Source organism: Gopherus evgoodei, chromosome 8, assembly GCF_007399415.2.
Source record: "Gopherus evgoodei ecotype Sinaloan lineage chromosome 8, rGopEvg1_v1.p, whole genome shotgun sequence".
Taxonomy (NCBI): domain Eukaryota; kingdom Metazoa; phylum Chordata; order Testudines; family Testudinidae; genus Gopherus; species Gopherus evgoodei.
Genome location: NC_044329.1, coordinates 78,199,739 through 78,213,689, shown reverse-complemented (window position 1 = coordinate 78,213,689; position 13,951 = coordinate 78,199,739). Strand labels below are relative to the sequence as shown.

Genomic DNA, 13,951 nt, shown 5'->3' with positions numbered 1-13,951 from the left:
GGGGATTGATATATCGCGTCTAGTCTAGACGCGATATATCGATCCCCGAGCGCGCTTACATCGATTCCGGAACTCCATCAACCCGAATGGAGTTCCGGAATCGACACGGAGAGCCGCGAACATCGATCCCACGCCGTCTGGACGGGTGAGTAATTCGATCTTAGATATTCGACTTCAGCTACGTTATTCACGTAGCTGAAGTTGCGTATCTAAGATCGATTTTCCTCCCCTAGTCTGGACGAGGCCTAAATGATGCTCAGCAGTTGCATAGTGCCTTCCATCCAAAGTGCTTGACAAACTTTAGTGCATTAAAGGTGACCTCTAAAGGAAAAGCAAAATTGGATTTCTGCCTATTCTAGATTCCTTTGTGGTTTATAAAGAGGGCCTGGAAGGCCCGGTGCTTAAAGATAAAAAGCTGCTTATTGTTTTATATTAGTAATTCAGATCTTGTCTGATCTATTTTATGTAGAGGACATTATGGACAGCTGCAGAACTAGTAGGATTGTGATGTTAAAAGTGAACCCTGACTAACTGAGAGGGGAAGTGAATTGTATTCAGTCTTGTAAAAACTCTTTTTGCCAACACTTATTTACCTGAATTGTTTAAACAGCTGGAAGAAATGGTCTGTTTGTTAAAGACTGAATACATTCCACCCCTTCAGTTAGAGGCTGAAAAAGTTCACACTAGATATTTAAGATTGCCAACAAGTACCTCAGCTAAACCTCACAAAACAAGATCTGATATATCTAGTGGTAAAAAATAAACAAAATATATGGCTTTAAAAAAAAACAACCAAACATTTAGACCTTTATCCATCAGAAGGCAGCAGAACAGCACACAAGTCCAATTTCACCTTTAAGACTCTGAATACCTCTGTGATGTAGGTAAACATTAGTACACCCATTTTGCAGCATCTGGCAGAGCTGGGAAACAGAATCCTTGTGTCAGCCTACAATTATAGGCTTTCTGTGTCTTTTTAGTACCTAGCTCTTATACAGGACTTTTCATCCATAGATCTCAAAGCACTTTACAAAGGAGGGTCAGTATACTTGTGCATTTTACAGATAGATAAACCAAGGCACAGAGAGATGAAATGTTCACCAAGTTCACCCTAGTGAACAGAGCAACTATTATACCTGGATTTCTTGAGTACCAGTTCAGTACTGTACCCACTAAGCTATACCCACCAACAGCACAAGAAGAACTCCTCCACATGGACTCCTCTTTAGGGTCAAAATGACAGTTTGGACCTATACATAGAGTGCTTCTGCCAATGTGCACAGGCAGAAATTGTGGAAAAACAAGATCGCTTGCCTCATAACCTAAGTCGTGCAGAACGCAATGCCATCCACAGCCTCAGAAACAACCCTGACATTATAATCAAAAAGTTGATAAAGGAGGTGTGGTTGTCATCATGAACAGATCTGACTACCAAAAGGAGACTGGCAGACAACTCTCCAATACCAAATTCTACAGGCCACTTTCCTCAGATCCCACCAAGGAATACACTAAGAAACTGCACCATCTACTCAGGACACTCCCTACACTAACACAGGAACAAATCAACATACTCTTAGCGTCCCGACTGGGGTTATTCTATCTACTACCCAAGATCCACAAACCTGGAAACCCTGGATGCCCCATCATCTCTGGAATTGGCACTCTCACTGAAGGACTGTCTGGATATGTGGACTCTCTGTTCAGACCCTACACCACCAGCACTCCCAGCTATCTCCGTGACACCACTGATTTCCTGAGAAAACTACAATGCATTGGTGATCTTCCAGAAAACACCATCCTAGCCACCAATGGATGGCAAGGCTCTCTACACAAACATCCCACACACAGATGGAATACAAGCTGTCAGGAAAAGTATCCCCGATGATGCCACAGCACAACTGGTTGCTGAGCTCTGTGACTTTATCCTCATGCACAATTATTTCAAGTTTGGTGACAATATATACCTCCAGACCAGTGGCACCACTACAGGCACTCACATGGCAACAAATATGCCAACGTTTTTATGGCTGACCTGGAACACTTCCTCAGCTTTAGTCCACTCACTCCCCTTCTCTACCTACTCTACATTGATGACATCTTCATCATCTGAACCCATGGGAAGGAGACTCTGGAAGAATTCCACCATGATTTCAACACCTTCCACCCACCATAAACCTCAGCCTGGACCAATCTATATGGGAGGTCAACTTCCTAGACACCACAGTACAAATAAGTGATGATCACGTTACCACCACCCTATACCAAAAACCCACTGACCACTATGCCTACCTTCATGCCTCCAGCTTCCATCCCGGACACACCACATTATCCATTGTCTACAACCAAGCGCTGAGGTATAACCACATTTGCTCCAACCCCTCAGATAGAGACCAACACCTACAAGATCTTCACCAAACATTCTCAAAACTACGATACCCACAAGAGGAAATAAGGAAACAAATCAACAGAGCCAGATGTGTACCCAGAAGCTTCCTGCTGCAAGACAAGCCCAAGAAAGAAACCAACAGAACTCCACTGGCCATCACCTACAGTCCTCAGCTAAAACCTCATCAATGCATCATCAGTGATCTACAACCCATCCTGGACAATGATCCCTCGCTTTCACAGGCCAGTCCTTGCTCACAGACAATCCACCAACCTTAAGCATATTCTCACCAGCAACCACACACCGCACCATAGTCACTCTAACTCAGGAACCAATCCATGCAACAAACCTCGATGCCAACTCTGCCCACATATTTACACCAGTGACACCATCACAGGACCTAACCAGATCAGCCACAATATCACCGATTCATTCACTTGCACATCCACCAATGTAATATACGCCATCATGTGCCAGCAATGCCCCCCTGCTATGTACATCGGCCAAACTGGACAGTCCCTACGTAAAAGGATAAGTGGACACAAGTCAGATATTAGGAATGGCAACATACAGAAACCTGTAGGAGAACACTTCAACCTCCCTGGACACACAACACCAGATTTAAAGGTAGCTATCCTGCAGCAAAAAAACTCCAGGACCAGACTCCAAAGAGAAATTGATGAACTTCTATTCATTTTCAAATTTGACACTATCAGCTCAGGATTAAACAAAGACTGTGAATGGTTAACCAACTACAAAAGCAGTTTCTCCTCCCTTGGTGTTCACACCTCAATTGCTAGAAGAGGGCCTCATCCTTCCTGACTGAACTAACTTCACGATCTCTAGACTGATTCTTGCCTGCATATTTATACCCGCCTCTGGAAATTTCCAACACATACATTTGACGAAGTGGGTATTCACCCACGAAAGCTTATGCTCCAATACTTCTGTTAGTCTATAAGATGCCACAGGACTCTCTGTTGCTTCATGAAAATAAAGGTTACTGTCTGCTTAATGGACTCTATATGAATAAATTGCATGGAAGACTTACCCATATAGAAGTAGCAATGCAATAAGTACAGGGAGATTGCTTGGAGATGTGTACGCTTTTTTTTCAAATCCAATGAATATACCCACAACCATACCAGCACTCACTGTGTAATTCACCTGTCACAGCAAAAGAAGAAGTGTGATGTGTAAGCCCTGTAGAACTGCAAACATTCCCAGACCTACTGGCCTGCTCCAAAACGGTTTTAAATTGAGGGGCATTGGAAATAATGGGTTAGATCATGCTTTTAGCTGGCAGGCAGCCCGTCAGAAGGGGCAGTTTGTAAGTGATCTTCATGGAGGCACCATGCCTCAGAAAGGCACAATTCCTTCTCCCCAATTGTCCATGGTACTGGTGTGTGGAGAAGAGAAGTAATTTGCAACAGCTCTTTCTGTGTGCATGTTTACACTACAAAATTAAGTTGACTTAAGTTAAGTCGACCTACAGCCACTGCAGTAATTAAATAGGTCTCTGTGTCCACTCTATGCTCCTTCCATCAGCAGTGCATGTCATCACCAGGAGCGTCTATACCAACTGAAGTGGGGTATTGTGGGGAGCTGACAGCCGAAGTCCCACAGGTCGATGTAGTTAGGTCAACACAGTGTCTGTGTAGACACTGTGTTGTTTACATTTTCTGTTGCTGCCTCTGACAGCCAGGTGGTGGGGTTCCGGCTGTAACCCCCAGGGCAGCGGGGCTCCTCTTGAGGGTAGACCAGGCCTGAGGCCCCCTCACTCCCACTCATGCGCCCTCATGTCTGTGTTTGGATAGGGACACAATGTAACCCATTGCAAGTACAAGAATTCCTCAGGATTCCATAATAATCCCTTGCTTGGTTTCCCTCTCTTCCTACATAGCAGGTTCCTAGGACACTAAATTTGTCCAGGGTAATGGAGATTTCATGCCATTTGGGGAACAACAGAAATTTAACTGCACTTCATAGATTTATATTTCCAGCCTGGGCTGGCAGGATGAGGACTGCAAACTAACGTATGTAACAGATGCATATATGTAAGGTATTGGGGCAATAGAAACACAGATCAATTAGATTAAAAGAATAGTTCTTGCTGGCCTCACTCCACTAACTTGAACTGCTGCTATATACAGATAAGAGGATAAAGTGACTGCAAGCTCAGCCATCCCCCTGCCCAGTATTTATGTTTATTACTTTAGTAATGCTATAGGACCAGAATGATCAAAGGTTCATTAGGCATAGGGAAAGGCATTTTATAGCATAAGCACTAGCTAATCTGTCTAGAACATTCTTCCAAGTGCTACGACAAACAACTCTACTTGCAATGATTTTAAAAGTTGATGGAAGGCTAGCACGACGGTCTGTTTCAGTATGAGCTTTCGTGGGTGAATACCCACTTTGTCGGATGCATGTAGTGGAAATTTCCAGGGGCAGGTATATATATATGATATAAATTATATAAATTTCCACTACATGCATCTAACAAAGTGGGTATTCACCCATGAAAGCTCATGCTCCAATACATCTGTTAGTCTATAAGGTGCCACAGGACTCTTTGCTGCTTTTACAGATCCAGACTAACACAGCTACCCCTCTGATACTTGTTTCAGTATGGTGTACAAAATCCAGACTATTTTCTTCTCCTCATACACTAAATTACTGCCCTCTACACCCTTCCTGTGAGGTCCTACCTGAACCCCCTGAGAATCCCTTCAATTGCTCATGTTTTACACACCCTGTGGACCCAACCCTAATGTACTCTCTTCTTTTTAAATGAGAAGGGCTGGAACAGGGATTCTTCTGGAGTCCACTATCATAGAATATCAGGGTTGGAAGGGACCTCAGGAGGTCATCTAGTCCAACCCCCTGCTTAGAGCAGGACCAATCCCCAGACAGATTTTTGCCTCAAATGGCCCCCTTAAGGATTGAACTCTTAACCCTGGGTTTAGCAGGCCAGTGCTCAAACCACTGAACTATCCCTCCTTAAGCCTGATTCACACTTACAAATTGGATTCACCTAGCTGTGTTGTTCGGGGTTGTAAAAAATTGCTCACCCTGACTGCTGTAGTTAAGTTGCCCCTAACCCCTGGTATAGACGCAGCTAGACTGATGAAAAAAACCTTTCAGTGACCTAGCTACCACCTCTTGGAGAGGTGGATTAACTACATCAATGGAAAATACGCTTCCATCAATGTTGGAAGCATCTACCCTATGGTACTACTGCAGCAGTGTAGACATAGCCTAAGTGGGTCAGAGAAGTTGTTCCCTCCTGGCCTGGGAAGTGAAAGCCAGGCGCTCAGCACAGCTGGTAAACTAGCCCAGGTGACTGCATTATTCTATATTGCAACAATACAATATAATGGTATGTACAGCAAGATACAGTTGTATGCACTGGAAATCCATGAAGTTACATCACTTCTGACTTCATCAGTTGAACAACGAACTGTGCATCAGACTTGATTTAGTCATTTGAAATGAATTAGAAACCAATAAGGTGCTTAGTATAAGCTACCCAGGTAATGTTTCAAAAAATGAATAGTTTGCTGTGCTTGGGATCTAGCTCACTAAACAGGTCTACAGGTTCCAAGCTAAACCAAACATAAGAATAGCTCCAGACAAAGAGCTCCAACTAGCAGTCACTCACTATGTCCCAAATGAAATTGGTTAACCAGTAAACAGCAGGGCTAACACCACTGACAAATTGGAGGTGCTTGGCCTTTGTCACCCGTTCTTGGATCAGATACAAAACAAAACTGGCCGGGATGAAGGACATGGCAAAAATCACACAGATGGCGACAACGGCATCCACCGAAGTGGTCAGCCTGCAACAAAGCAGAGGAGGGAGAGACCATATGAGCAAGAGTAAAAGTAATTCACAATGCTACTAGAGAGCTCTGAGCCAGCACAAGCAGGTACAACCCATACTAGCTAACACCATCAGGAAATCCTTGAAAACTACAGGCAATTTTAACATCCAGCCATAACAAGGGTATTTTGTAAGTCAAGTATTATTCAAACATTGGGAATCTGTTAGTATATTCTGTGGCGTTAAGTTCAGGGTTGTAACTAACAAGTACACACACACAGATCAGTCTGTTCCCTGAACACTCACATGACTCTCGCTCCCCTCAAGGCAGGGACTGCTACAGACAGTACTGTCACTCAGGTGCAGCCAGACAAAGACATTCAGCAATGTGGGTTAATAAAAGACCCAATAAGAGGAATGCACATGCACAGCTGTGAAAATGCCATGGTGTGAGAGCTCCTTGGGCCAGAGACCATGTTTGACTGTGTGTCTTGTACAGCACCAAGTAACTGTGGGCACCTAAGAGCCAAATGATGATGCCTTTACTCTGGCTTTTCTAATGCATGGCACAGGCATGCCTGCACCCATAGTTATGTTATCAATGGAGATAGCCTGTAAGTGGGATGAAAGAGCCTCTCTGCAAGGAACAGTAATGAGCTAGTCTCACAGACAAAGAACACAGAAGAGATTTTATACCTAACTTCTGACTATGATAAAATTGAAGAAAAGGGACCCCATGCAAATGGCACATAAAAACATAAGCCCTGAATTAAACTATACCACTCAAGCTTCAATGTGGTGTTTGAGCTCTCAGGGAGGACGCAGGGGTGGGAACAGGCTGAACGGAGAGGAAGAGAAATAAATGTGTGAAAGAATCCAGGGAAACAAGTGCAGCTTACACAATGACTTCTGAGAGCTGCTCCTTGGTGAGGTTCAGAGGATGATTTATAGCAGTGATCCCATATTCCTCAGGAGCTTGGCCTTGCCGCAGATTGGCTCTCAGGACTGCATTGTTGGCTACATTGAGAAAGCTTACCACGGCATGCCAGCCTTTATTGTTAAACCACACCTATAAGAGCCAGAAAGCAGAAGTGTATTAAGCAGCCTGCACTACTAACACAGAGCAGCAGGAGGCCACATGACTGCCTTTTGTTTACTTTCCCATGGGAAATGTCAGCAGGAACAGCTCTGAGGGTTTGTTAGATACCTGAAGTGACCCAGCAGGGGGAGCCCACACACTGTATTTTAGTGAGATCATTCCAAAATAGTGGTTTTTAAAAAGCTTTCCAACAACAGGGTAATGGATTTTACAAAGTCAGCTTTTTAACACCTGAAAGATACTCGTCAAATGTGTATAGAATGGCAACAGGATAACAAAACAAAATAGAAAATTATTACATTAAACATCACTTTGAATGCATCAGTGTGTCCAGTATAATTATTTATAAGAAACAGACATTACACAGTCAAGGTGGGTGAGGTAATATCTTTTATTGGACCAACTTCTGTTGGTGAGACACACAAGCTGTTGATCTTACACAGAGCTCTTTTTCAGATCTGGGAAACTTACTCAGAGCAGTGGCATTGGAACAATTTTTATAGTGGAGGTGTTGAACCCTGCATATGATGGAAACCATTTAAAACCAGGGGGCGCTGCCACACACCTAATTCCAGCACCCCTGACTCAGGGCATGTCTACACTTACAGTGCTGCAGCAGAGCAGCGCAGTGAAGATGCTCTATGCCGACGGAAGAGAGCTTTCCTGTCAGCATAAAAAACCACCTCCATGAGTGGCAGAAGCTATGTTGGCAGGAGCAGTTCTCCTGCTACATAGTGCTATACACACTAGCACTGTGCACACTAATGCTTATGCTGGCACTTATGTGTCTCTCAGGGGGGTGGAATATTCATAGCCTCAGAGTGTCACAGCTTAATACAAGGGGGACTAGGTTATTTTGCTTAAATAGTTAGCATGTATTTCAAGGCACCATTCAAGGAGAAATGGTCCCTGGAAATATGTATTAACTACTTATGCTAAACAACCTGCTCCACTTTGTAGTTAGCTGTGACACTCTGAATAAATACGTTTCACAGACCTAAAGAAGAATTCTGTATAAGCTTGAAAGCATGTCTCTCTTAGCAACAGAAGTTGGTCCAATAAAAAATATTACCTCACCCACCCTGTCTCTCTAATATCCTAGGACCAACACAGCTACAACACTGCATACATAACAGACATAACATTTAAACTCTCTTTTTAGCTATGGACAACAAAGTTCTACAGATTGGAATCTGGCTCCAAATCAGCAGTGTGTTTCCAGACTATCCTCTCCACATACCTTAATGTTGTCTTCAGTTTCCATGTATTTAAGGAAATTAGACATTTCTTTAGCAACAGATATTGAGGCTTGACCCTAAAAGTCAAGAAAACAAAGTATAAAATCAGCCAGCAGAATGGGATTTTGGTGCGACATATTTGCAACATTTGCTTGCTGTATTTTAATAAACAGACAAAACATTCCTGCTTACCCCTGTTATATTCATCATTTGGCCAAGATCTCTCAAAAAATCAACAATTTGATCTCCAGTGACATGAAGAATTGGGAGTTTTCCTCCAATGGAAATTCCTCCATACCTGGCAGAAGAGCATACTCGTATCAATCACTTATATTATATATCCATATAGCTAATCAACAGGAATACTAAAAGCTGCCTTAGTAAATGTTTGCTTTAGATACATAATTTATGTGTAAAACAGTCTCCATTCGCTAACAAACCATGTAGCTCTTAGAGGTTTTGCAAGTATGTCTACACTGACAGAGTTAAATTGCTGGCAGTTACAGTGCCGCTCAGAGAGAGCTGAAGAGAAACGGTTGTGTGTTCACACTGTCAGCTGCCTACGCAATAGCATGTTCACACTTGCGGCACTTGCATTGGTATTCGGAGAGGCGCACTCTTGGCAGCTATCCCACAGAGCATCTCTTCCTCTTCTGCCACTAAGAGTTGTGGGAAGGCAGAGGGGGTTCTGGGGCATCTTGGGTCCTGTCCCAGTGTCTCATGATGCATTGCTTCGCATCCCAGCTATCCCTGTGCTTCCGTCTGCATTTGGCGCCAACTTTCATCATTTTGTATATTGCTCACCCTGCCTCTTTCGGGCTGCAGGAATGGATCTCGAACTGTTGACCAGTATGCTGCTCACTCTCACCAACACATCATGAGTGGTAGTGCAGTTATTCCTTAAACTACAAAGGCAAGAGGAGTGTGACATTGATCTAGCCACGCATAGTAGCTATGACACGAGATTGCTTGTAGCATTCACGGAGGTGCTGACCACAGTGGAAGCCGCTTTTGGGCTTGGGAAACAAGCACTGACTGGTAGGATCACATCATCCAGGATGCATGTCTGGGATGACAAGCAGTGGTTGCAGAACTTTCAGATGAGGAAAGCCACATTCATTGGACTGTGTGATGAGTTCACCCTAGCCCTGCGGCACAAGGACACGAGAATGAGAGCTGCCCTGTCATTGAAGAAGCGCATGGCAATTGCACAGTGAAAGCTGGCTACTCCAGACTGCTATTGATAGGTCACTAACCAGTTTGGAGTGGGAAAGTCAACTGTTGGACTTTTGTTGATGGAAGTGTACATGGCCATTAATCACCTCCTGCTCCCAAAGACCGTGACTCTGGGCAACGTGCATGACATTGTGGATGGTTTTGCATAAATGGGCTTCCCTAACTGTGGAGGGCTGATAGATGGCATGCATATTCCAGTTCTGGCACCAGACCACCTAGCCACCCAATACATTAATTGCAAGAGGTATTTCTCAATGGTTCTCCAGGCGCTTGTGGATCACCGTGGGTGTTTCACAGACATTAACACAGGCTGGTCTGGAAAGGTGCATGACGCATGCATCTTTCGGAACACTGGCCTGTTCAGGAAGCTAAAAGCAGGGACTTTCTTCCTGGACCAGAACATCACTGTAGGGGAAGTCGAAATGTCCATTGTGATCCTGGGAGACCCTGCCTACCCCTTAATGCCACGGCTTATGAAGCCATACACAGGGAGCCTTGACAGCAGCAAGGAGTGGTTCAACAACAGGCTGAGCAAGTGCAGAATGACAGTTGATTGTGCTTTTGGCTGTTTAAAGGCCTGCTGGAGCTGCCTATATGGGAGGCTGGACCTTGCCGATGACAATATTCCTATGCTTATAATCATGTGCTGTACATTCCATAGTATTTGTGAGGGGAAGGGTGAAAGCTTCACTCAGGGCTGGGCCACTGAGGATCAGTGTCTGGAAGCTGAATTTGAATAGCCAAAGACCAGGGCTATTAGAGAGGCACAGCACAGGGCCATAAGGATCAGGGATGCCTTGAGGCAGCAATTTGAACCTGAAAGCCACTAATATTTGTTGCTATGCTCAGGAGTGCAGTGCTTGTAATGCTAGTAGGTGATTGTGATTGGTGCAGACGATGCACTACGAAGGGTTAAGAAAATTTCCTGTTGCTTTGCAGGGCTCTGTTTGCTTTCAACTAATGGAATAAGATTGCTTTCAAACCAAAACAATTCTTTTATTAAAAAACAACAACTGGAGGAGAGAGAGAAACAATAAAACACATCAGCCCTGTGGGGGATGGGGGAAAGGGAGAGTCCCAGGAGCAGGTGGGGTCCCGGGACAGTTAAAGATTTGTGTATGTGTTTGTGTATCATATGCAACCTTGTTCTTTGGAGTACAGTGCAGTGGATACCGTACTTCAGCATGGCTAAATTGCAGAGGGACGGGCATTGAGTGCAGTGGGTACTCGGACTGCCCAGGGCTGGACTGTGATGGGGCAGGAGTGGAATGCAGCGGGCAGAAACTGGAACCAGGAGGCTGATAACAACATGTTGGCAGTGTCTAGGAGGCCCATGGGAAAGAGTTTTGCGACAGCGGCTGCAGGAGAGGGCAGGCGTGAAGCTGCTTGGTTTGCAGTGCTAGTAGCAGCTGGAGCATGTCCACTTGGCCCTTGTAGCGGGTTGGTTACATTCCTGCCCTGAGATGGGAAAGGCGGAGAGCCAGGACCAGGAGGCCCGCGGCTGAGTGCCGGGCATGTTATGCCTATTTAAGGCAAGGACATGTAAAGAGGGACTGTCCCTACTGGGTTGGGAGCAAGATGCCTCACCCAGAGAAGAGGCAGCGGCAGGTCCCTCATGAAGTCCGCCGGGTGAGGGAACCCAGGCAGCTGCCGGCGTGTTGGACCTGTGGGCAGACAGGTCACTTCTGGAGGGACTGTCCAGGCCCAGGGAAAACGATGCAGGGCAGCCCAGGGAGGGCTAGGCCCATGAGGGGACAGAGAAGGCCCAAGGCAGCGAGGAGGCAGGAAGCCTGCTGGGGCTGCCAGAAGCCAGGCCATATTAGGAGGCACTGCCCCCCTCAAGAGAGTTGAGGGTCGGCCAATGGAGGTGCCTGGAGGTCCGGAAGGGGCCACGCTGGATCCAGAGAAGGTGACACCGGCTGAGGTGGAGATTGTGGGGACCCCGCAGGAGGCTGGGACCCAGACCATCACCCCGCCAGTCATGGAGAGAGAGACCCAGACAGGAGGGCCCAGCAAGAGGCTAGGGCCCTGGGGAGACATGTCCAAGAAACAAAATGGACAGGTGGTTGTGGGACAGACCACCAAAGGGACCCAGACCTTCAGGGAAGAGGGCCCAAGGGAGTCTGGCCTGCGTGCACGGCTGGAGGCTGTGGAGCAGGCCCTCCATTAGTCCGAAGCGAGTGCAGTGGACCTCGCTAAGGAGTATGCGGCTGTCGTCGATGAGGAGGTCCGCTTGTGGAAGCGGTTAGAGGACTGTGAAAAGAAGCAAGTGGCACTGGAGGCACATGGGCGGCTGGCCCAGGCCAAGAAGCCCCCCTATCCCCAGGGGTGCGGGTTTTAAGGGGGGAAGTGTGTAGTGGGTTGGTTACTCGCTCCTGCCTTGAGGGGTTTAAAAAGCAGCCTGGCAAGGCTTGAAAGCTGCAGCTCTAAAAGCTGGGCTGATTGGAGAAGAGGCTGCAGCTGGGCCAAACCCTAATCAGGCCACATCTGGCCTGTATAAAAAGGCCAGGGAAGCCAGGAGCAGGCAGTCTCCTTTTGGCTGTAGAGGAAGAAGGGCCTGGTTGCAGGGAGTGAGACATGAGGTACCTAGAGTGGAGCAGGGCTGGGAAAAGGCAGAGGAGCTGGGGAGCTCCTGCCTGGAAAGCCCCAGGCTGCTGCCTAGCATTAGGCCAAGAGATACTGGGGATTGCAGAGGTCAGCCCAGGAGTAGGCAAAGGCAGCAGATCCAAACCCCTTTGCTGATGATGAGTGGCTTATACTGTAGTCTGCCCCAGTGAACAGGGGCTAGATGGAGACTGGGCAGTAGCCAATACTGAGGCAAAGTGGGGTGGGGTGGGGTAGGGTGGGGGGTTCCCCTGGAAGGGGGAGACCCAGTTAAAGGGACATCAGGGTAGTGGGAGGGACATGGGGGCCAGTAGCTAGAAGGTGGATCTCCGGCCTGCAGAGGGCGCTCTGGGCTGGATTGAGCTAATTCCCAGGATAACCAGCAGGAGGTGCCGCAGGGTTGAGTGCGGCCTGTCTACAGCCCTCCATAAAGTTTAAGAGCTGCTCTGTGACTTCAATCTGGCCTGCTGCATTCTCCTTTTGGTCCCTCTTCTTGCTGTCTTGCAACTCCTTCAGTTCTTGTTTTTTTGGCTGCATAGCACATCATAACATCACGCAGAAAGTCCTCTTTAGTTCTTTGTGGCTTGGCAGTGCATACACCTTGGCAGTTACAGCGTGGAAAGCTGCTTTACTGTGCAGACACTTACCAGTGTAGATAAAACCATATTGATTTTAAAGTGATGGGATTATTCTAACAAACACAGTTAAAAAAGGATAGTGATTTGGACCTTGTGAAATCTACAGATCAAAACAATTTACAATCTTGACTATTCTGGCTCCTCCTCTTTCTTAAACATCATAACCCAACTGCATGGATACTTGACACACCTGATTACCTATTGTTTTCTTAACACCTCATTAATATTTAGAGCAAGGGAGCATCTCAAGCATTCATGAGGCGTTAATGAGAGAAACAATAGGTGGATAGGATGAGAAAAAGTCAGAGCAAGGAAATGGCATGGGAACACTCTTGAGTCAGAGACATGAGATTGCAGCTGACCTGGGAGAAAATGAAGCTGGTGCTGGTTTCATTGTGTGACTCGGGCCTTCACAGTTGCTGAGGACAGCTCCAGTTGAATACAATGCTGCTGCTGTCAATTCTCCAATGACCTCCATCCCTATCTCATGCAGCATACTAGTTTCTGTAGCCACCCCTTTGTCTACCCAATGCTATCTGTCACAATTCACTTCTCCCATTCAGGGAAACATTTCTGGGTTCCAAAGTTAAACAGAAAGTCACTGCTTTGTTTATTTACCACTGTAGTTGATAAAACAGTTTCCTACCTTTGCTCATTGACCCAGTATTTACTCTTCAAACTGCAACAGAAAAGGAGATTATGAAGTGTTTCAGATCAAACTAAGGGTATGTCTACACAGCATTTTGGAGGAAGCAAGAGTGAGCCTCTCAACCTGGCTGACTGACTCAGGCTAGCAGGGCTTGCACTAGTGCCCTATAAAACAGCTCTTGAAGCTGCGGCTGGGGCTGAATCTCAGGCTCTGAAGCCTAGGGAGGGAGTCAGGCTTCAGAGCCCGAGGTCCAGCTTGTGTTGCATCTTCAAAGC

At 46.2% G+C, this 13,951-nt stretch overlaps 1 protein-coding gene across 1 annotated transcript in view; it reads right to left on the bottom strand.

Annotated features, from left to right (window-relative positions):
* ABCA4 (ATP binding cassette subfamily A member 4) overlaps positions 1-13,951 on the bottom strand; it is a 134,251-nt gene that overhangs the window by 16,559 nt on the left and 103,741 nt on the right. The window contains exons 33-38 of the mRNA XM_030573245.1: positions 13,674-13,706; positions 8,742-8,847; positions 8,552-8,626; positions 7,112-7,281; positions 6,051-6,228; positions 3,438-3,553 (exon numbers count right to left, since the gene is read on the bottom strand). Of these exons, the coding sequence (XP_030429105.1) occupies positions 3,438-3,553; positions 6,051-6,228; positions 7,112-7,281; positions 8,552-8,626; positions 8,742-8,847; positions 13,674-13,706 (678 nt within the window). The remainder of the gene's footprint in view (positions 1-3,437; positions 3,554-6,050; positions 6,229-7,111; positions 7,282-8,551; positions 8,627-8,741; positions 8,848-13,673; positions 13,707-13,951) is intronic.